At 40.5% G+C, this 25343-nt stretch overlaps 2 protein-coding genes across 2 annotated transcripts; both read right to left on the bottom strand.

Moving 5' to 3' along the window:
* Positions 1-10225: 10225 nt before the first annotated feature.
* Positions 10226-10639, bottom strand: LOC138878018 (uncharacterized mitochondrial protein AtMg00860-like). The gene has a single exon (XM_070157672.1). It carries the CDS (start codon positions 10637-10639, stop codon positions 10226-10228), a length of 414 nt encoding a protein of 137 aa, XP_070013773.1.
* A 656-nt stretch (positions 10640-11295) lies between these two features.
* Positions 11296-12171, bottom strand: LOC138878017 (uncharacterized). Its single transcript, XM_070157671.1, has one exon. It carries the CDS (start codon positions 12169-12171, stop codon positions 11296-11298), a length of 876 nt encoding a protein of 291 aa, XP_070013772.1.
* Positions 12172-25343: the final 13172 nt, after the last annotated feature.

Raw genomic sequence — 25343 nt, 5'->3', positions numbered from 1 at the left:
AAATATAGATCTTGGTTCAAATAATTAAATTTATATAGCTTAGGGCTACTCTTAGCTAATAATAATATCCCTAAGATAGAGTTCTTGAAAAAACAACAAATGCTATGTAGATATAATCGGACTGTGGCAGTAGTATGCAATAAATATCCCAAGAAAACAAAGGCAGTAGTATAGCATTCAATATTAATAAATGACATTTAAGTAAATAGAGTGATTGAGTCACCCAAGAAAGGATGAAATAAGTAGATATTCTTTCTGACAGTGATGAATGATATGCAATATCCCTTGAATATTTGAGATATTCTCGAATATAGTGGAAAACTATAGACAAGAATGTCAGAGTAAATGTGATGTTTATATCTTAGCAATGAGATCTGAATCTCTTTCTCAAGTCAAAGTGTGTTTTTTACAAATGAATATCACATGTCCCCTATCATTATGTCTTTTTCTATTTAAAGGGAACATGTTCCTAAGAAACCATAATAGTACAAGTGCAGAGAATATCTACTAGAAAATTCTCTTTAACGTCCTATCTTGAAACTAGCCACTATAACTCTGTCAAAAGTACCCGGCCTCGACCTTTGTTGACTCCTCGACTTTGGCCGTTGTTGACTCTTTGACTTTGACCCTTGTCGACTCTTCGTCCACAGACTTCGCAGCTTCTTTGGTCATTTCGGCAAACGACGACTTGGGAATCCTTCCCCTAGTATTATCTTAGCTTAAATATTCTAAAGATAGATATTAACCTTCTGATTCTGGTGAGGGAAGTTGTGTGGCTCCCTGTTAGTGGTGTTTCCCTCTCATGGGGAAGGTGCTCCCGCCACTACTGAGGATGAAACATTCTCGTTGCCGGAGGAGATAATTCTATGTAATCCTGATTCCAGGTCCGACCTTACCAAAATATTTGATGTTGCACCTGGAATTTTAAAATCACGGATGACGCCTAAAGAATTGGCGGAGCTTAAGGCAATTTGGCCTTCCTATCCATGTTGAGCTTATCCCGGCCAAAGAGGACATGGTACAGGTACACCGCCCTAGGTACTGCGCCCTTTATGCATATACCTTCATCATCGACTATTCTCTCCCTCTCCTCCCGCTAGTGGAGGAATTTTGTCGCCACTACGGTGTTTTCCCGGATCAGCTTGCACCGTATGTCTACAAGCTGATAAAGATGATGACAAAATTTTGCCGAGCTAGCCGGGGTTGAACTGACACTACGACACTTGATACATCTGTTCGCCCCTGGATTTTATAGGGGGGCGATGTTGAACCTTCGCCACCGAGGAGGCAAGTGTTTGGTGGTGAAGATGGACGACAAAGCTAATCGTCAATTCTGGCTTAACTTCTTCTTCATCAAGACCGAGGACGTCGTGCCCAACGTCGACGGCTTTCTCGAAGCTTGGAACTACACTCGTGAGTGCCCTTTTTTTCTTTTGATTTCGAATTTTGATCGATGATGATTTTTTGTTTTCCCTTTTGCAGTCAACAATCAGCCTCCTTCTCTGGCCCCTTATATTTTTGATTGGGTCGAGTGAATCCTCCCTCACATCGTAGGGATCCGTTATTGGCCAAGTTTTTTTAAGAAATTCGGGCCTGCTCTCCCTTCAACTGGTAATTTCCTATCTTTGGTCGTGGTCACTCCGTCTCCTATTATATGCAAATTTATTTTGTTGACAATATCGTCTTTTTCTCAGGCAGGGTTTATCAGAGGAGCCAGGCACTAGTGCCTTCTTTTTCGTAGGGCGACTACTGCCTCCTTGACTTCGACTTCTGTTACGGCCACTGCATCTTCTGTTCCAGTATCGACCTCAACTACCGTAACTCGAGAACCTGCCCCCGTTCCTTCTGCGGCTCTGATCACGTCCAAATGCACACCTCAATAGAGATATAAAACGGTAGTATGCAATAATAAATACCTAGCTAGGAGTCAGGGTCGAATTCACTGGGAGTTATGATGGGATCTAGGAGTATATATTCGAAGTAAGCAAATGGACTATCTAGATTGCACTTTCACAACAAGGATTTATTTGCTATTTCTAATGTTACTCTAATGTATGCAAAATAAAGATAGGAGACAAGAGATAACTGTTTTTAAGTTTTTTCCAAATAGATAAAAAGTCTAGGGCTGTGATCATAACCTAGGTGCTTGCCTAATGGGATAAAGACTTTAATGCTTGTTTTGTTGATTGGGGTATATTATAGTTCACAACTCTACATTATCCACTCAACACCTCTCGGTTAGAGAGTAGCTTTGCCTAATTTGGCTTTCTCAAGACCAAATGGGTATCATCCAAAACAATTGATAAGAGCTCAAGTCGGGTTATTACTCTCTCTAGGTTGAACCCTTTAATTGAGTTAATCAATCTCTCAATTGACCCAATTCCTTGTTAGCTAAGTTATCCTAGACTAGGTCCCTCTTTCTCAAGTAGAGACTAAGTCAAATAGGCATGAATCAATATTTGCAACCATTAATTCTATAATTGAAGCATGAACTAAGTTATATAATAAACACTCAATCATAAACAAGCACTAAATTAATCAACCATAAGGTTTACACTCTAGTGTTGGGTCACAACTCTAGTAGAAGTCTAGCTACTTATGACAGAAATTACAGAAAATAGAGAAGAAAAACTAATTAAACTCGTATTGGAAGATTAAAATAACGAAATATAATGTTAAAGCACCAAAATAATGCAAAACTTCCTAAAGTACTAAAGAAAAACAACTACAACAACTTCAGATGTTCAAAACATGACCTAATTTTATGAAATTTGTATATTTATACAAGGCTGAAAATATCGGACAAAAATGCCACTCACGAGGTTCTGCGACCGCACAATTCCATGTCCGGTCCGCAGATTTCTTCATCTGGCAGGAACTGGAGTTTTGCGGTCACACATTTCTGAACTGCTGCCGCGAGGTAATCTTCTGTGGTCCGCACAATTTAGGACTGCGGCTGCAAGGAAACTCTTCTATGGCCGCACAATTCTTGTATGGTCCGCAATTCACTGAGGCTACTGCACTTGGTCTTTTTGCATACTCTCTGATCTTCGACTCTTAGCCTAGCTTTGTGGTCGCGCATTTCATGTGTGGTCCGCACTTTGCACAAATTTCTGCTAAAACCTTCCTCTTGATTTGCGGCTGCAGATGGAATTCTGCGGTCCACATATTCTTCTGCGCCCGCAGAATTGCTTCTGCAGACTGCACATTTGTGCTTCTACGCCCTTTAATGCCTTGTGCTTCAGAATACTCCTTTTTGAGTCGGATTTCATCTCAGGAGATCAACTTCCATCATTCTTGCATTTTTGCACAATTTTATTTGTTTCGGGAACACAATTTAAAGCTTTTAGACTAAATAAAAGTTAAAAAGTGCTAATAAGCAGTCAAAATTCTCACTTATCAACTCCCCCAAACTTAAGTCTTTGCTTGTCCTCAAGCAAATAAATTGATTCCCACCTCCAAAGGTAAATGGTCATTTTAGCAAGACGAAGGTGAGCCATCCACACATCAGTTGGGACCAACAATTGTCCACACTACTCATGTATTATCAACTAGGTGACAAGTTAAACATTCATGCACATTTAGTTCTAATATGACATTTGAACTTCAAGAATTGACTTTACTCATCAAGGACTCTTGTTCTATCATGTAGGCCATAGTGTACTCCAAACTCTTCCTCCTCTACTTTCCAATTGCCAATCTCACTTAAGAAATTAGCACTCGATTTAAATATTTATGAAATGCTCACTCATCTCTCTCAAGAGAATGTCACGAGTACGCTTCGAGTACCATAGGCTTGCCCATCATATAGATCACCACTAATGCAAGCTCACTCGGTTCAAAATCAAGTAGGACTTCTTTCAGGATGTAATGAAGGCTTTTGGATAAGGGTTGGATACAGTATGGGTGAGTGGTTACACCTTCCTTTAAGCACTCCATTCTTCATTTCTCGGCTCACACTTTGCCAATTCTTTGAGGCACTTTCTTTTCCTTGGGGGACTAAAGAGACTTAACATCACTCTTTATTGATCATTACATTCATCTTCTCCCTCTTTGATTTCTCCATATTTGGGATCATTACACCTCTTTGAATCCCTTCAACTCTTCCACTTATTCACTTTTTTGCATTTTTCTTTTTGTTCTTTTCTTTTATTGCCTTTCCTTCTCATCATTTATTTTCTCTTTTTGTGCCTTGATACCTTTTTCAAGTTCCTCGTCTCTCCCCAAAACCTACGTTTTTTGCCATTTGTTTCACAGGAGTGTTAAGGAAAGCTCGGGTGCCAAGAGAGGGTCACGACAAAACAGGTAAAGGCTTGTATTGTTTCCAAATGAGAAATTCGAAAGGCTTGAAGGGTTGACTAGGGATGACAACATTGGTAGGCAATATTAAACTCAAACGGGCCAAGGAAATCCTACAATCACTTCTCAAGTCAAGCAAAACTTATGATTTCGCCTTAAAACACATTCGAGGAAACTTCTAGACCTTTCGCATGGGTACTTGTACTAGAAACAAGGCATCTCACCCCTCACGCAACTAGATTGTTAAAGAGGATAAATTTAAGGTCCCACAATGATCACATTCAATATTGAAGATCTCTATGGTCCAAATAGACCACCCGATGGTACCAAAGTCAACACAAGAGTCACAAAGTCACTAACTAGAGCTATTTCCTTTTAAAAACCTTGTCTCTAACCATAAGCACGTATTTAAGTGTGTTGGTGCCAAATGAAGCATGTTGACTCTTCGAGCTTAACTTAATTAGGTCTTTTTATTCAATATTACTACTATTATTACCTAAATATAAAACAGACTCATTCCCTTAAGAAGGTTTTCATGCCATCAATTGTTGGGATGAGTCGCCCTGTCCACACATCAACTACCTTTGGAAAGAACTGTGGCTTTAAGAAAACCAAAGTCTTATTATCTACTAAAACATAAAAAAAGCTACTAAATCAAACACTAACTAATAAGGAAACAAACATAAAGAAGTTAAAAAACAAAAACTATTGAAAGCATAATGAATATACATAATGTGTATGTGTGTGTGTGTGTGTGAGAGAGAGAGAGAGAGAGGAGATATATATATAATGAGAGAAGAGAGTGAATATATACATAACAAGAAAAGAGAGAACAATATCAAGTTATTATAGGCCTAATGTCTCAAAATGTATCAAATATAATTAATAAACTCCACCCCCCAAATAAAGATAAGCATAGTCCTCATTGCTTAACAAAATAAGAGTAAAAGAACAAAAAGAGTGAAAAAAATTCCCTATGGCTCCTTGGACATCTCTATGTCCCCAGTAATGTCACCGCCCTCAGTCTCATCCAACTGAATCTCATCATCCTCAACTATAGGTATGACTGAGTTAGTAAACATCTGGCGTACTGCCTCGGCAATGTCGGCAGTCAGGTCTGGCTCCTCAGACTAGCCAACTGGTGCTGGATGGTGTTGTAGGATCTGAGCCTGGATAGTGTGGGTCAATCAGCATGTCAAAGGGGAGATCTCCAGCTGTAGAAATTCTTTTCACCTCTCTTCAGAGCTTGTCCACTGACTTTTTGTTGGCCTAGGATTTTTGCATCTTCTTTACTTCCTTTCCCAGCTCTTTGATCACTGACCCGTGTTGTACCAAGGTAGCCATAATAGTGTTATGGTTCTCCATGAGCTTCTTCAATGTCTCTTCAATAGTCGGGGGAACCTGAGGTGCCTGAACAGAAGACTATGCTTCAATAGTACTGGATAAGTCAAACAGCTTTGCAGTGGCTGTCTACATCTAGTTGTTGAGGCTCGCCAATGTTTGGGAGACTCGTCATGCAAAAAGTGGGACAGTAGGCATGGGAACCAGCTTCAAATCCGAGATGGGAGTTGTGGCAGGAACTGAAGATGATGGTGGAGGCATAACTACGGCACTAAAGGAAGGCTCGGCCGAAGAGAATGGAATATTAACTGCCTTTGCCACTACCACGACTGGCTCATCAGACTAGCATGTGGTGGTAGGCAGATGACCTTTTCTCTTCGGGTTGTTTGCATCCATCAGTGAGTACCAAGAGAAAGGCTTCTTCGGCTTCACCTGTGTGTCATAATCCCTCGGCTCTACCCTTGCATCCGTGAGATATTCTATAATAGTGTTGGGATATGGGTAAGACGAGTCATCTTGCTGAGCAATCACTGAAATGTTGACCGGCATCATGGCACCTACATTGCTAGGGTACCAGCCATGATAGAAGAGACCAGAACTGCCTGAGGGATCAAAAGATAAGTTTCATTCTAGCATAGGTCTAATATGCTACAGACAAAGGTTTGCCACCTCTTTGCCTCGAAACTCAGAGTGCTCCTGTGAATAGGAACCCCAGCGGCAATCCATAGTGGTGGTGGCCTAGGTGCTACTAGAATCTCTACTAACCAAGGCCAGGCTGCATCCCCCATTACATACATCTCTATATATTCCTTTGGCTCGACATCTTCGAAAACCAAGTACGTGTTGAGTGTATGTTGATCAAATCTCACTTTAAGGTTACTCACTTTGGTTACCTTTGTCCCCTTTTTGATGTGCACCACATTAGCGTAGAATTCACGGACTAGGTATTCTTTGGCATCTACCACACTCTGGGTGAACCACATCAACCCTTTGCGTTCCTTGGACTGTCTCAACACCGCCGGGTTATACTTCTCCAGATCTTTCAACTGAAACTGTCACTCAAGTGTGAGCGACCTCACTTGGCCATCAAGTACGAAAGCTGGTGAAGGCAACCCAACTGACAAACGGTCATCCCAGACCTTTTTTTTCTTTGACCTTTCAAGGCCGACAGCTATAGCATCTCCTCATCTTCCATCATCAGGGATGTCCTGAACTAATGTATCTGGTGCCTCAGGGACAGGAGTAGTGGATGGCTCAAAAGCCTGACTAGCACTTTCCGAACCCTATAAAGTGCTATGAGATGAGGATGACTCATCCCTGAGTTGATATCTCCATGGCGACCTTGACTAGACAGTTGGCTGCTCTTGGACAGAGGCTATGTTGCCATCTGATACTTCACTAGATAGGGAATAAGCGCTCGTCTCGAAGAGATCTGCCCCTCTCCCTTTGCCGACTATGGCTTTCTTTGTAATTGTTCTTTGTTGGCCGAGGGGTAAGGCACTCTTGCCTCAACCCTTAGAAGGTTAACCCCTCCCTTTAGAAGTATCGCCTATGTCTCTGGATCGAACTATTATCTGTATCAAGCAGAAGCAATTGTTAGTTGCAATCAATGTTCAATCAAACAAGGAGACATGCAAGTATACACCAAGAACATAGTGGGGGTCACAATTTAATCCTGATTGTAGTATAAGGATCTGCGGTATGCACAATTTTCTTATGGACGCAGATGAGGCCTTACAAACCGCACAATTTTCTCTTGCGGTCGCAAAAAAGTGAAGTGTTGTCCGCACAATTTCACTTGCGGGCGCAACTCAGGAATCCAAAATATGCCAACTCTTTGATGATAGATAATTGGTTGATGTGCGGACACAACATGACAAATTTGACCTGCGGCTGCACATTTAAGTCACAAAATGTAGACTCTCTGATGATAGTACAAGGGTTATTCTGCGGCCGCAATGAGCATTTTGCGGTCCGCACATTTTTCTTGCAGCCCCAGATTACTTCCTCACTAATGTTGCCTAGAATCAATTTTTGCGGACCGCACAATTTCAGGTGCGGCCACAGAATTCAAAAAGACATCAAAAATTACGGTATTCCTATCTAGGTTTTGTAATTCTTGTGCAAATTTTGACATGGTAACAACATAAAGGCATGAAAATGCATTGACGCAGTCCCCATAGAGCATGTACTAGTCAACCCACTATAGATTTACCCCCACATAAATGCACAATTGAGTTCTACTGACAAATGGACTAAAAATAATTAAAAGGCCATAAATTAAACTAAAGATGCAAAATTCTAACAAGGAATTTAGCATACCATATATGAATGAGTGTAAGGAATGAGTGATCACAATTGTTGGGTATGTGGATAGATGATTCACCAAGAAATTTCAATATAGTGCTGTGTTTGTGCTTAGAGAGGAAAAAAAATGTAGCAGTACCTCTAGCCCTCTATTTATACTACTTGGTTTTCTAAGGGAAAGAGGGGCGAGTGCGGCCGCACAATTTCAGTTGCGGTCCGCACTCTGTTACCTTGTGAGCTTCAGTCAGAATCTTGTCTGTAGTTCACAAAATTTTGTGTGCGACCGCAAATTCCATATTGTGGCCGCAGATTGACCATTTTTCTGACAAACCAAGCTTCAGAGAGTTGGCATTTTCAACCTTCAATTTGTGCGGTCCGCAAGAAAATTGTGCGGCCGCAGAGCACTTTTGCTGCAACGACTATAAATGTGCAGTCCGCACAATTCAATTGCGATCCGCAGTTCCTGTAACATTTAGCTAGATTTCTGTACATAATTCCCGTAAGGCACACTCATCCCTGTAGCACAAGAAGCGCTAACTTCAAATCAAGTTAGAACAAAAATAATACCCAATTACAAAAGAAAAGAAAAAGGAAAAGAAACACGAGTTGCCTTACAAGAAGCGCCTGATTTAATATCGCGGCACGACGCAGAATACCATCAATTGAAATGAATGACCACCACGACGTGTATATCTCTAACTTTTCCCAAATAGTGCTTCACTCGGTGACCATTGACTCGGAATACTTCATTGATTTTGTTCTTCAAGTCTAATGCACCAAAAGGTATCAAACCCACAGTTTCAAAAGGAACACTCCATTTAGAGTTTAAATTCTCAGGAAACATCCTCAACCTTGAGTTAAACAACAACACAAGATCGCCCAGCTTGAACTCTTTGTTCCAAATGTATTTGTCATGAAGATATTTCATCTTTTTTTGTACAAGGAAGAACCTGCATAGGCATGGTACCGGAACTCATCCAATTCATTCAAATGTGCAACTCTCAAGTTACCAGCTACATCCCAATCAAGATTTAACTTCTTTAGAGCCCATATGGCTTTGTGCTCAAGTTCCACCAAAAGATGACAAGCTTTTTAGAGCACCAACCGATATGGCGACATTCCGATAGGTGTTTTGTAAGACATCAGATAAACCCATAATGCATCATCAAGTTTCTTGGATCAATCCGTCCTGTTAGCATTCACTATTTTGGACAAAATACTCTTTATCTCTCGGTTGGTGATTTCCACTTGACCGCTAGCTTGTGGATGATAGAGAGTCATGACTTTATGAGTAACACCATACTTGCTAAGTAAAGTGTCGAAAGCCTTGTTGAAAAAATGTGACCCCCTATTGCTTATAATAGCCCGCGGAGTGCCATACCTTTTGAAAATATTCTTCTTCAAGAACGCACCACACTTCTCGCCTCATTGTTGGGTAGAGCAACAACATCAACCCATTTGGACACATAATCCATCGCGACCAAGATGTAGGTGTTTCCACAAGAACTCACAAAATGACCCATGAAGTCAATAACCCATACATCGAAAATACCAATCTCCAAAATGGTTGTGGGGGGCATTTCATTTTTCTTTGAGATTCCACCGGCCCTTTGACATTCATCGCATCTTTTCACTAAATCAGTTGTATCCTTGTAAAGAGTGGACCAATAGAAACCATAACTAAGCACTTCGGTTACCGTTCTTGCTCCACCATGATGACCACCATATGACGAAGAATGACAAGCCCCAAGAATTTTACCTTGCTCTTTTTCCGGTACACATCTTCTAATTACCCCATCCGTACAAATCATGAAAAGGTATGGTTCATCCCAATAATAATCTTGACAATCCTGTTTAAGCTTCTTCCTTTGGTTTGAAGAGAACTCATCCGGGATGATACCACACACAAGGAAATTTGCTAGATCTGCGAACCATGGCACCTCTTTCGTTGAAATAGCCAAGAGTTGCTCATTGGGGAAGGAGTCATTGATTTCAAATCCATCATATGGCCTCCCCTCCTCCTCCAAATGAGACAAGTGGTCCGCCACTTGGTTTTCACTCTTTTTTCTGTCTTGGATGTCAATATCAAACTCTTGCAACAAAAGCATTCATATCATCAACTGAGCTTTTGAATCTTTCTTGCTCATATGATAACGAAGTGCCGCATGATCCGTATTAACAATAACTTTTGCAACCATCAAGTACAAGCGGAACTTCTCAATTGAAAACACAATGGCAAGGAGATTTTTTATGTAACGATAGTTAACTTGGGCACCATTCATGGTCTTACTATCATAGTAGACCGGATGAAAATCTTGTTGATGCGTTGCCCCAAAACATCCCCCACCGCTATGTCACTTGCATTGTACATGAGTTCAAAAGGGACACTCCAATTTGGAGCGGTGATAATGGGAGTAGTTGTCAACTTGAACTTTAAAAATTCATAAGCTCTCATGCAATCATCATTGAAATTAAACTTATCATCCTTCTTGAGAAGCTTGCACAACGGGTTCACTACCTTAGAAAATTTTTTGATGAAGCGCCGGTAAAACCCCGCGTGGCCTAAGAAACTCCGCACGCCTTTCACTGAAGTTGGAGGTGGAAGTTTAGAAATCACCTCAATCTTTGCCTTGTCAACTCCAATTCCATTCTTTGAGATCTTGTAGCCAAGAACAATGTCTTCCTCGACCATGAAATGACATTTCTCCCAATTGAGCAATAAATTTGTTTCTTTATATCTTGCCAACACTTTATTCAAATTTGCAAAACAATCAAAAAAGAATCCTCGACTACCAAGAAGTCATCCATGAAACCTTCAAGGTAGTCCTCCACCATGCCCGTGAAAATTACCATCATGCACCTTTGAAAAGTCGTCGGTGTATTGCATAAACCAAATGGCATCCGCTTGAAAGCAAAAGTACCATAGGGACATGTAAAGCTTGTTTTCTCTTGATCTTCCGGAGAAATAAGAATTTGGTTGTAGCCCGAATACCCATCAAGAAAGCAATAGAAAGCACGCCCGGCCAATCTATCGAGCATTTGATCTAAGAAAGGAAGTGGAAAGTGATCCTTCATTGTAACTTTATTGAGCTTGTTATAGTCCATACACACTCTCCAACTGGTCAATGTTCTTGTAGGAATCAATTCTTTCTTGTCATTGGTGACCACCGTCATGCCCCCTTCTTCGGGATATATTGAACCAGAGAAGTCCATGAACTATCAGAGATGGGGTAAACAACCCCGGCATCCAACCACTTGATAATCTCCTTTTTGGCAACTTTTTGCATAGCCTCACTGAGTCTCGTTTGATGTTCAATAGATGGTTTGGCACCTTCCTCCAAGTTGATCTTATGCATGCAAAATACGGGGCTTATCCCCTCGAATATCTGCCAATGTCCACCTGATAGCCTTCTTGCTCTTTTGTAGCACCGCCAAAGTAGAATCTACCTGCACGTTAGTCAAACAAGAGGAAAGAATAACTGGTAAAGTAGAAGAAGGACCAAGAAATTCATACCGAAGATGTGGATGCAATGGCTTCAACTCCAAAGTAGGAGGCTCTTCAATAGAAGTCTTTGTAGGAGGAGTTGTCCTATTTTCAAGATCCAAGGACAATTTTCGGGGTGCATAGTTGTACAACCCCATTCCTTGCAAGGAGTTCACACATTCCATGAATCCATCCATCTCGTCATCATCAAAGTTGAGCAAGATGGCCTCCAACATATCACCAACATTGATCATAGCACTTGTTTCATCAACAATAACATTGATCACCAAGTCCACAAAAGAACACACCTCATTGCTATTTGGTTGCCGCATGGACTTACACACATGGAAAACCCCTTTTTCATCACCAGCCCAGAAAGTAAGTTCTCCGGCTTCAACATCACAAAGAGCCTTCCCCATAGCAAGTAAAGGTCTTCCAAGAATAATAGGCACCTCATAATCAATTTCACAATCGAGAATGATAAAATCCATCGGAAGAATGAATTTATCAACACGAACCAAGACATCTTCAATCACTCCCAAAGGTCTCTTCATAGTACGATCAGCCATTTGCAATCTCATAGAGGTGGGCCTTGGTTTCCCAATTCCCAGCGTCTTGAAAACCAAATAACGCATCAAATTGATAGTCGTCCCAAGATCACAAAGAGCTTTAGCAAACTCAACACTTCCAATTGTACAAGGAATCATGAAAGCACCGGGATCCTCCAACTTAGGAACCATTGATTGCACAATTGCACTTACTTGATGAGTGACTTTGATAGTTTCAAAATTTATTACCGCTTCTTTTTCACAAGATCCTTCATGAACTTTGCATAACCGGGCATTTGTTCCAAAGCTTCAACTAATGGCACATTGATTGAGAGACTCTTCATCATTTGAATGAACTTCTTGCATTAGTTTTCAGCCTTTTTCTTGGTAAGTCTTTTAGGATATAGAGGTGGAGGCTTAGGCAATGGTGCCTTAGCCATTTGCACTACTGGTTCTGGTATGTCAATAATGTGATCCCTAGATGGATTCACCTCCTCTTGAGTCTCTTCCACACTATCATCAATATCAATTCGGACCTCATCATTGGGTTGCACTACATTATTCGGGGTCTATTCTTCTTGCACCACTTGCTCTTCATACATAAGTTGCCTTTGACTTCAGGTAGGTGCACTCCCTCCTCTTCTACTTCTTGTAGTAACGGCCATGGCATGCCCCGTGTTGTTACCAAACTTAGGGTTTACCACTGTATCAATTGGTAGTGCCCCCTTAAAATGAGTATTTAGAGCTTGAGAGATTTTTCCCATTTGAACTTCTAAGTTGCGGATTGATGTGTTGTGTGAGGCAAGTTGAGCATCCGGATCGGCATTATTTTCCTTCATTTGCTTGAACATGTTTTCAATACGCCCCATCTCATTGTTTAAAGAACTTGGACTATAGGAAGGATAAAGAGGTAGGTTGTTCGGTTGTTGATACATCGAGGGTCTTTGAAAATCCGACCCCTGGTTGCCTTGATTATTATTCCATCCGCCTTGATTGTTCCCCCCCCCCCAATTTCCTTGATTATTGCCATTTCAATTTCCTTTATTGTTGTTGTTATTCCAATTCCCTTGATTGTTTCCACCACTCCAATTACCTTGGTTGTTTCCACCACTCCAATTTTCTTGATTGTTGGAATTCCAATTACCTTGATTGTTTTGAGATCGCCATTGTTGTTGATTCGAGCCTTAGAAGTTGTTTCTTTACCCTTGAAAATTGTTCACATATTGCACCTCCTCTTCTTGTTCATTATAAGAATCATCTTGATCAAACCCACTATCCTCTTGTACATAATACTCCACTCGATTTTGCACTTGTGGACCCTTTGTCCTTCTCATGTTTACCATCATGTTAACCCCTTCTATGGCATTGACTTGCTTAGGATTTTGCAATTGATGAAGTTGAGCCTTTGCTAGCTGATTCATTGTGGTTGTCAATTCGGCAATGGCTTGCCCATGGTCCTGCAACTCTTTGTGAAGGTGGATCACGTTGGTATCAGCTTGTGGAACATTATCCCAAGACTGTCACGCCAATGATGTTTCTACCATTTCATCTAACATCTCACATGCCTTCGCATAAGGCGTAGTCATGAAATTCCCACTGGCAAGTTGATTCACTACACATTGGTTGGTTGTGTTAATCCTATGATAGAATGTTTGTTGAATCATATTCTGCGTCGTATTTTTTTGGGACACTCCTTAACCATTGTTCTATGGCATTCCCATATCTCGCGTAGTGGTTAATTTGGCTCTTGCTTGAATGCCAAAATCTCATCCCGAAGTGTATCCATGTGCCCTGGAGAGAAGAACTTAGAAATAAACTTTTTGCCAACTCATCCGAAGTGTGAATAGAATGGTTTGGTAAGTGTTCCAACCAATCTAAATCTTTCCCCCATAGAGAGAAGGGAAAAAACCTAAGCCTTAATGCGTCCTCGGAGACATTTTTTTTGTTTGCTCCCCCAACAAGTGTCCACAAACTCGGTCAAATATTTGTATGCATTTTGACTTGGTGATTTGAAAGTTTCCCGCACTAATATGGGGAGGGACTATTGCACTAGCATATCCTTCATTGGGTAACACCCGATGTGGAGCCGCTTGTGGTGGAGGTGGGGGTAGAACGGGGACATTGTCATGAGGAACTCGGCCTCTGCTATTGGCTTGAGGTTCAAGAGGAACCTCATCAACTTGCTCATCCTCAACGTCCACATCCCCCAAACTAAAAAATTTCCGAGCTCATTGTTTGCCCTAGTTGTACATACCATTTCTCAAACTAGTTAGTAACATGGAAGGAAAAGAAGATATTCCAAAAACACAACCAAATATATAGCTAACACTATTTTTAACTCTCCGGCAACGATGCCAAAAATTGATCACGTACAAATGCACACCTCACTAAAGATATTAAACGGTTGTATGCAATAATAAATACCCAATTAGGAGTCAGGGTCGAATCCACTAGGAGTTAGATGAGAGCTAGGAGTACATATTCGAAGTAAGTAGATGGGCTATCTTATTGCACTTCCACAACAAGGATTTGTTTTCTATTTCTAATGTTACTCTAATATATGCAAAATAAAGAAAGGAGACTAGAGATAATTATTTTTAAGGTTTTTCCAAATGGATAAAAAATCTAGGGCTGTGACTATGACCTAGGTGCTTGTTTAATGGGATAAAGACTTTAATGCTTGTTTTGTTTATTAGGGTGTATTATAGCTCACAACTATACATTACCCACTCAATATCTCTCGGTCAGAGAGTGGCTTTGCCTAATTTAGCTTTCTCAAAACCAAATGAGTATCAACCAAAATAGTTGATAAGAGCTCAAGACGGGTTATTACTATCTCTAGGTTGAACCCTTTAATTAGGTTAATCAATCTCTCAATTGACCCAATTCCTTGTTAGCTAAGTTATCCTAGACTAGGTCCCTCTTTCTCAAGTAGAGACTAAGTCAAATAGGCATGAATCAATATTTGCAACCATTAATTCTATAATTAAAGCATGAACTAAGCTAAATAGTAAACACTCAATCATAAACAAGCACTAAATTAATCACCCATAAGGTTTACACTCTAGGGTTGGGTTACAACCCTAGTAGAAGTCTAGCTACTCATGATAGAAATTACGAAAAATAGAGAAGAAAAGCTAATTGAACTCATATTGGAAGATTAATATAAAGAAATCTAATGTTAAAACACCAAAATAATGCAAAACTTCCTAAAGTAGTAAAGAAAAATGGCTAAACAACTTCAGATATTCAAAACTTGACCTAATTTTGTGAAACTCATCTATTTATTCAAGGTTGAAAATCTCGGACAAAAATGCCCCTCAGGAGGTTCTGTGCCACACAATTCCATGTGTGGTCCACAGATTTCTTCATCTGGCAGGAACTGGAGTTCTGCGGTCGCATATTTCTAAACTGCGGTCGCGAGGTAATCTTTTGTGGTCCGCAAAATTTAGGACTATGACTGCAAGGCTACTCTTCTGCGAGCGCATAATTCTTGTGCAGTTCGCAATTCACGAAGGCTTCTGGACTTGGCCTTTTTTGCATGCTTTCTGATTTTTGACTCTTAGCCCAGCTTTGTGGCTGCACAATTCTTGTGCAGTCTGCACTTTGCGCGAATTTCTGCTGAATTCTTACCTCTTGATTTGCGGCCGCAGATGGAATTCTATGGTCCACAATTTCTTCTGCGGACCGCACATTTGTGCTTCTGCACCCTTTATTGCCTTGTGCTTCGGAATACTCTTTTTTGAGTTATATTTCATCTCGGGAGATCAACTTCCATTATTCGTGCAATTTTGCACAATTTCATTAGTTTTAGGAACACAATTCATTGCTTTTAGACTAAAACAAAAGCTAAAAGGCGCTAAAAAGCAGTCAAAATCTCCATTTATCAGGCTCCTTCCTCCGAAACTTATTCGCTAATTGATGAGGAAGATGTCTCTCCTGAAGATGGTGGTTTGATGCCTCGTAAGAGGAGGGCTATAGATGTCGGGGGAGAGAGACCGTCAACTGTCGTCGTATGGGATTGTGGCCTTGTCCTTCAGGAAACAGCCACAGTGCAATATCGGGGAGAGCCTAGAGGCAAGTTTGGAGGCCCTTTATTTGGAGGAAACGAATATGTGTCCCGTGGTGGAGGCGGATGAAAGTGTGGTAAGCAATGACGGCCCTATTCCTTTGAGGTGCGAAGAGGCCTCATCTTCCGAGGTCGTGGCAGATGTGCCTTCCTCGATTGATGATAGAAGGAAAGCCGTCATTGAGGAGGATGTTGGATCTGACTCCGACATGGACGTGGACGAGTTAAGGATGATTGACGAGGGGCTTACTCAATTTGAAGTGAGGTTGGAAGGGGGGTCGAGGACTATATCGATCATGATGGACAGTAGTCTTCTTTTGGATACCGAAAAGATTATCCTCTCCCTTGTCCCTCTTTGTTCTGAAGTTGAGGGTAAGACCCTCAAGACTATAGATGATAGTGACCTCTCAAATAACACTTCCGGCCTTGCCCTTCGGGTAAGTACATTTGCTATCCGTTATTTTCTTTAGGCTTTATTCTTTCGTAGGTTCTCACTTCATTTATTTTGTAAATGGTCGTCCTGGAGATTGAGAGTGCTAGTCGGGAGAAGAGATGCAAAGACATTTATCTGAAGTTGAAGGATAAGTACTTCAAATTCCTTGAGAATATTGATACCCAATTTTTTCCTATGTATTTTTATATACAAAATACTTTAAAAATAGCATGTACATACATATATAAGCATGCCCAAGAGTTTTGGTATTTTTTCCTAATTTTTAAGATTTTAAAATCAATTTATTGTCTATTTTTAGCAGTACAAAATCCAATAATTATTTCCAAGATTATCATTTTGGTGAATAACTTATTTTATTCTCATATTTACACCAAAATATAATTAACAATTTTTGTATATTTTTTACAAATCTATTTGGTATTTTTAAGCTAAAATGCATGTTATTGCAATTATAGCCTATTTCACGATTAGTAGCATTTTATAATTATAAAATTATTTTCAGTATGTTAAATTAATATTTATATAGTAATTGTTGGCTCAGTGTTTTTAATTTACTTTTAAAATTATTATTACTATTTTTATAAAATAAAAAGGAAAAATAGGTTATTTAACACTTAGCCCATTTCTATTTTAATTACAGCCCTTTCACCTCGCAATTTTGGCCCTCAATTTGACCCAATTCTGCCCCCAAATTAAACCATCCCAATCCCCGAATTACCCGACCCCTGACCCAATTAAAAAAAACCTACCCCTTTGATCTAGGCCGTTGATCATTTTGATCAACGGCTGTAATTCACCCTTTCCTTTTTGCCCATGGATGGTCTGTACTCATCCTTTCTCACCATCAGACCTAAACTATTCAAGGTTTTGAAGCTCGACTTCAATGGCTCTCTTCAGATCCTTCTCAGATTTGTAGATCTATGGCTTCTCCGGCCATTACCCCGGCATGCTCAAGCAATATGAGTCTTTTCGACTCAGGATCTGACTTTCCTCAAGACCTTTCTCATTTCTAGGGTTTTCTCTGCAACTCTAAGCCATCTGAGGTTCTGTACTCGCCTATTTTTCTTAGATCTGTGATATGTCTGGGCATTACTTGACATTTTAAAAGGGTTTTCCCCAAATTTCTTTTTCAAAATCGCTCAATTTCAATTTTAGAGTTTCTGAAAAAGTTTCTTCAAATATCTTTCCGATTCTTTCTGTTTTTTCTTCATGTGTGTTTACCTATGTTATACTTGTATGATTTCTTTTCTACTATGCTTGAGTTTGCTCTCTTGTTTCCTTTCTATTATGCAAGATTCTTCTACTTTTGTTGTTATTCCTATACTCAATGTTAATCCGTGTTGTTAATCCTTATTCTTTGCTATACGTGTTTATGGTTGAGTTCTTTGATTTTGTTCACTTTATTTAGCTCTGTTTGTGTTCTTGCTAAGCATATTTCACCTACTTTTGTTTAAGCTCGTATCATCTCTTTCTTCTAAACTTGTTTAAACTCCGAGTTTTCTCAAACATGTTCTCATGACCTTGAATCAGTTCTTTCTATCATGTATGTTTGTTTCTCATAATGTCTTTGGAAGAGACTTCTGAGCCTCTTTCAATGACCTGCTCTCTCACCTCTATGTCTGACTCAATTCGAAACCCTAGGATTTGGGGGTTTCTTTGGCAAGTGATATTAGGGTTCCACTTTGGGACCCTAGGCTTTCAGACTCACTATGAGTCTGTAACTGAACTCGATTCCCTTTTGTTTGTGACTCTAAGGCTTTCAATGTTAGACTTTTTTTCTGAGTAACATGACGATTCCTTTCGTTTGATTGGTATGCTTTATATATGTGAAATTTCTCTTTCAAAAGGTTTTTACCAACTGATTGATTGATTCTGAAATCCTTTTAATAAGGCTGACGAATTGTCACTAATTTTTCTTCGACTGAACCCTCTTTACCTATTCCTGACTTGGTTCATTCGAACTAAGCCTGTAATGTTGATTTTACTGGCTGTCTGATTGATTCCCTTTCCTTTTTCTTTACAAACCAAGTACCAATGGATTTTTGCCTTAAATAAACTCTATGTATTTACCCTTTTTATGCTACTGTGAAAAGATTTTAATCAAATTTCTTTCCTCAATTGTATTCTACCCATTTGAAATTAAATACCTTAACTGAAGGGAGATCATATGAGACTGATTGCAAATTTATTTCCTTACCTTTTCTTACTCGTTTTCTGCACTATAAAAGAGACTACCCTTCTGCACTTTTGACACCATTTCGAGTTCAATATCTCGAACTTTTAGATCAATACTTTCAACTTACTTACACACTTTATTGCTTTGAGTTCAATACTCTTACAACATTCTGCTCTTTTCTGGGATCTTTTGGAACTTTTGCTTACAACTTGGCCTTTTCAAGACTATTTTTACTTGTTTGTTTTCCCTGAAACTGGTATGTTCTAATTTAGCTTTCCTGCCTCACCCCTATGTGTTTATTTACAGTTTTCTACAATCCCGTTTACTTTGTTGTTCATGATAATGTTAACTATGTGTGTTCTTTCCTTGCATCTGTTTTCTGTTATGAATCCCTACCCCTATTCCCTTATATGTGTTTGAGTTTTTGTTCATGGCCTGGAAATATCCAAATTACTGCCCAGGTCCAAACCTGATCCTCAATGGATCCTAACTCCCAATTTTGGCTTACAGGCTGGTCAGGGGTGTGCCAGCACTCCCAATTGCAGGGCATGACCGCCAGCCTGCCATGGCTTTCCATGATCCCCCCTATGCACTTAAAGTTACTCTTAGACTCTTAAGTTCTGCCCCCCTATTATGAGCCTTACTTTGGGACCTTGAGTTCCCTCTAAACTTGGACATCTGAGGGCTGGCCCTTCCACACTGCACTATGATCTTAATTCTGCAATGTTTTTGGGGTGTAAGCACTGCCCGGAGCCCCTTTGAGACTCTTAGGAACTTTGACACATCCCAAGTATGAGAAAGGATTTTGGAAATCCGATCGTGGAAGTTGGTTTATCTCATATTGTTGGACTTTGAGTCTGAATTAGGTTGTTTTGTTGTAGCTGGAACTTCTGATGTAATTTTTTACCTTTTTATTTTCTGAGTCATTCGGGTTTGTAATAATTTGTAATAACTATTGGGTATGGCTAGTGGAAAGGGATGGGATGAATGTATGCAAAAGGGTAGATAACCTGCATATAGGATTTTCTGATTCCTGCATTCACATAAACAACATGCCTATAGGTTACTTATAAATTTCTGCATCTTAGAAATTATGCCTATAAGTTCTGCATTTCTTCATATAGAAATCCTGTATCTAGGTTTCTGCATTTCTGCATATAGAAATCCTGTATCTAGGTTTCTGCATTTCTGCATATAGAAATCATATATCTAAATTTCTGCATTTCTGCATATAGAAATCCTGTCTCTAAGTTTCTGCATTTCTACATATAGAAATCATGATCATAGGTTTTCTGCACTTCTGCATATACATGTCATTAGGCAAACAATCATTGGTTTAATAATAATTAACTTCATTCTAGATATCATGCCTATAGGACTCTTGCATTTTGCAATCATTTAAAAACCAATAATGCTTAGAAATCATGCCTATAGGAGTAATCAATTGAATCAGTTTCGCTATTCCATCTCAGAGTTTAAAATTAGTAGTAATATCGTTTACAATCTGCAGAACTCTTGTTTATAAAACCAGTGATCCTTTCTTTAAAATCAGTATTGTTAGATGGCATGCCTACAGGTCTCACCTAGACAAACCATTAGGTGATTAATTAACTGTGTCAGTTTTGATAAACTACAATCAGCTTGTCCTAACGCTTTAATTCAGACCATAACCAGTATTTGAAGCCATGCTATATATTTGCTCCTCTGAGTGAGGAGGATTGTTTGAGCCTTAACTGCTATTTGTTTTTCCCCTAATTGCTTATGTGTTTTGTTTGTCGCCTAGACTTTTTATCCTTTTAAAACTCTGAAAAGCCCCAACTCCCTCCCCTTTAGGATTAGTAGCCTCAAATGCCTCCGGGACTGATAGGATTGGGACGGGTAATAGCATGCAATAAGAAACGATACTATTACGCGCTTTAATACCTTAATGGGGTGGGAAGGGTAGATATGGATATGATGACCGATGCGCTAATACCACGTGTAGCCCCTCTTTTGAGGAGTGATTACCGGGTATTACATTGATGTGATCCATATTATTTGTAAACCTAGGACCCCATTTCCTTTATTTGTTTATTTTATTCTCAAACTATTTCTTTAAAATTTCTGCTTTCTTTACTTTCGTCAAACTCTTAACTTGCTTGCAATATTATGTGAAAACCCCCCTCTACTTGAGACTTCTATTTTCTTACTTGTTATTCAAAATCACAATTGTAACATGGCCGGAAACCACACTAGTGGATCTTGGGAGGTGCCTAACACCTTCCTTTCGAGATAATTTCTAGCCCTTACCCAAACTTTGGTTTTCCAACTCGAACTCTTCTTTAGTGTCCTAATGCACTTTAATCATTAGGTGGCGACTCTTCAACCCAAAAAACCCAATTCCCAAGAGGGAACGAGTTGTCCTCTCAAATGTCATGAACCCGATTTCGCCTTAGAAAAAGGGGCGCGACAGCATGGCGACTCTGCTGGGGACTTCTTTAGGATTTTACCATCTCATGTTACTTGTGACTTCACTGCTTCTTTATTACCTTTATTTAATGTCTTTACCTCTTTTCTGCTATGAAACTGACTTGGCTCTTTGTTTCTTTTCTTTAATGCTTTCTTTTACCGCTTTCCTTCAATGTCGTTGTAATTATGAGCAATTATTGTAATCATTACTTTATGAACGTGCAAATACGTGACAACTTATTTCATTCTTGTAATTGCATATTCAACATCATATTCCACTCATGTCAAACAAAATACCATAGCAACGCTTATAATGAGTGGTTGCGTCATTTCAATATTATCACCTCCTAAATTTGGTAAAGGTGTATTTACGGTAAAACCAGTCGATCAACGGTGCAGTCGATGGTTCGTGCCTTTCCCTCTTGATTTGTTCGCTCAAGGGTACCGGTCTAATACCCCATAGAAACCTTACTTTGTTCAATTGTGCATGCATCATTGTCAAACCTAGCCGAATCAGTTATGTTGTCCGCATAATGACTCTTTAAGATAGCCTTGTCCAAAGTCCACTGGGTTCCCTTGGAACCCAAAAGGACATTACCACGTCTGTGCATTTATTTGGAGAACTAAATGTTGCTTATGCCAATTATTGAATAGTCGGGTGTGGCGGGGGTAAGGGTCTAACACTTTGTTTTGCAGAAAATGAGGCACGAAGTCCCCAGATTCGGCATGGTAACCAACATTCACCCAAGGTTGCTAAGTTGGTGGGAAGACCTTCACTCCAGTGATCAGACCCTCATCCGCAAATATTTGGAAAATTTGCCTTCTCTTTTGGAGATCCAACCCGACAACAAAATCATAGAGGCTGCAACTCTATTCTGGGATGGCTATAGATCGGTGTTCCGCTTCGGGGACCTTGAAATGACACCTTTGCTCGAGAAAATAGGAGGATTAGCTGGTATTCCATGGGAGACTCCGGGTTTACTTATGCCAGAAAATTGCAAGGGTGGGGGCTTTCTCAGAATGATGGGACTAAAGAAAAACACAAACTTGACCTGCTTGAAGGATTCCTACATTCCTTTCGACTATCTGTATGAGAGGTACGACCATAGCAAGTCCTACCACACTTACCCAGATGAATTCACCCTCACATCATTAGGGCATATCCATAGAAGAGTCTTCGTCTTTATGTTCTGCTTTTTGGGGATGATAGTATTTCCTATGAAGAAGGCTAGGATCCATACCAGACTGGCCATGTCACCAAGAATTTGATGGAAGGAATTGGCGGGAAGCCTTTTAGCATAGTACCTATGATCGTTGCGGAGATATACCGAGCCCTGGAAAACTGTCAACGAGGGGCCAAACACTTTGAGGGTTGTAACTTACTGCTCCAACTCTGGCTCATGGAGCACCTCCAAAAGGGTGAATATCGGCAAGAGATTCTGCGCAGAGACTGGGATGATCATATCGCCTTCCATCAGCCAAGGCAAATGAACTATATGCCTAACATGTTTGCCCAACCAGAAGATGCTAAGGGTGGGTAGAGTTGTTCGGAAATCTGAAAGAGGACCAAGTGCAATGGATGTTCGAATGGTTCCCTACTGAAGAGTTCATTGTCCGATCTCGGGATGCACCGTTTCTTATACTCATTAGTCTAAGAGGAACTTATTCTTATGTCCCTCTCCGAGTCATGAGGCAGGTAGGAAGGAAGCAGGTTATACCAAGGGTCGACAAAATGAGTCACTTTAGGGCCGACTTTCAAGAAGACGATAGTCCATACAAGTGTCAAGCTCAGCATATGTGGCACTGCAAAATCATCCTGGGAAAGGATTCCATAGAACCAGATAGGTACCATGCTGGTTATACTCCATACTATCCAAGCTGGTTGGAAGACGATCATAATGGGTTAGGACAACCCGGGCTTGTTCGTGGTCACAGAATAATCGATGAAAAGGCTGAAGTACAGGTTAAGTACAACCAATTGTGCAAGAGGATTCGGGAATGCGAAAGTGAGCACCGGGGAATTCAGGAAGCCCGTCAAAAGCTGATTGAAGAATGGAAAGACATGGTTGTCAGTGCCAACAAGCGGCTGGGATATTTGGAGCGGGGTTTAGTGGAGCTAGAAAGGAAGTTCATCCAGAGGATCAAAAACTGCCAGAATGCTGAGGGAAACGAAGGAGGACACCTGGCTAGAGACTACTTGCTGCTGGGACTGCATGAGCTGGTGAAGCTGTTCAATGGAGATAAAGATGTCGAGTCTGTGGAAAGTCCTTTTGGGACCAAGTAGTCAGGATCTTTTCATTTTGCTTTAAATGTAATAAGGCAAATGGCCATTAGTGACATTTTATTTTCTGCTATTTTAGTGTCATTTTGGGATTCGTCTTATTTTTATCAATAAAATGAGGCATTTACCATTGTAAGTTCTCCAAATCAACTTGTCTCTCGGCCTACCTCGGGCACAATGAGGCTCCCAAATTAGGACACGGATTATATTCTCGCACTATGTGTTTAAATATCGCAACTTCTTTTTCTTACAACCCGCACTAACTTGCTACCTTTTTTTTTATTTTTTTTTGGTTTATTCCCCTCCCCAAAGGTTAGTTTGTGCACTCTGGCATCGTCATCATACTCCACAAGATCTAAGGGCTCCGCCTCCTCCTCCTCCGAGTCCTATCAGAAACAAGAACAAGGGAAAAATGGAAGATTTGAGCAACATCAGAAAGGAGAACTCAGTTGAAAGGGTATAGATTCCTCAGGGTATTCAGGTTTCCAAGGAAAGTGCCTCCCAGCTCGAGCAAAAGTTGTTGAAATTTCAGGAAGAATTGGACCAAGTTCGGAACTTGGCAAGCTTGTCGTTTTCCCTTACCACCCCAGATGTCAACTTTCCCAACACTCAAAACCCCACACCTCCACAAAACATCCCGAAACCACAAAACCAACCCGCTCCCGCTCCCCATCACCACTGTAATACATGCTACACTTCAAACAACACCCCACTGCTCATCACTGAACCACTAAACTCCAAAAACGATCATCTCCACAACACCCCCATCTATGTGGAAACCATACCACACTATACTCAACCTATTTCAAGCACACCTGAGTCTGATGACAAAGACTCTCTTATCAGGAATGTGGCCGCAGAACTCAAGAAGCTGACTAGCCGAGTTCAGGGTGTTGAAGGAAGCAAAGGGTTCGAGGGATTGAATTACGAAGACCTTTGCATTCAGCCAGATGTCAAACTACCCGAAGGGTACAAACCTCCCAAGTTCAAGATGTTTGATGGCACAGGGGATCCTAGAGTCCATTTGAGGACCTACTGCGATAAGCTGGTCGGAGTAGGGAAGGATGAAAAGATTCGCATGAAGATCTTTATGAGAAACCTGAAAGGGGATGCTCTATCTTGGTACATTAGCCAAGACCTGAAGAAGTGGTTGAATTGGGAAAGTATGGCGTCCGATTTCATGGACAGATTCAGATTCAACATGGAGAATGCACCAGATGTGTTCTACATCCAGAACTTAAAGAAGAAACCTACGGAGACATTCCACAAGTATTCTACTCGTTGGAGATCAGAAGCTGCTAAGGTCAGGCTGGCTTTAGAAGAAGAACAAATGAATAGGTTTTTCGTCCAGGCTCAAGACCCACAATATTATGAGAGGTTGATGTTGATTGAAGGCCAGAAATTTTCCGACATCATTTAGCTAGGTGAAAGGATCGAGGAAGGTATTAAAAGTGGTATGGTCACAAAGTTTGAAGCATTACAGGCCACCAACAAGGCTCTACAATCTGGTGGCACGTCTAAGAAAAGGGATGTGAGTGCCGTGATGGTTGCACAGAGAACAAAGTCCCCAATAAAATACCAAACCTACCCATTACCTCCACTCACATATCAGCCTACCCTAAATTACCAAACACCCTTGCCCTCTTACCAAGCTCCATCGCCTACTTACCAATCATCTCCAGCTCCTACATATCAGCCCACTTCGCCTAGATACTCTTAACCCGCACCTGTCTACCAAGCCTACAACACCCAACAAGCCCACTATCGATCACCTCCCCCTCGCCAAAATTTCCCTAGACCCCGACTAAACTTCGATCGCAGACCCCTCAAACAGTATACCGCCATTGCTGAACCTATCGACCAGCTGTACAAAAGGCTCAAAGATGCTGGTTACGTCACCCTTATCCCTGCCATAAACCCCGAAAATCCCTCTCAA

Source organism: Nicotiana sylvestris, chromosome 9, assembly GCF_000393655.2.
Source record: "Nicotiana sylvestris chromosome 9, ASM39365v2, whole genome shotgun sequence".
Lineage (NCBI taxonomy): Eukaryota > Viridiplantae > Streptophyta > Magnoliopsida > Solanales > Solanaceae > Nicotiana > Nicotiana sylvestris.
Note: the sequence above shows the minus strand (reverse complement) of the source record. Positions and strands in the feature narration are given on the sequence as shown.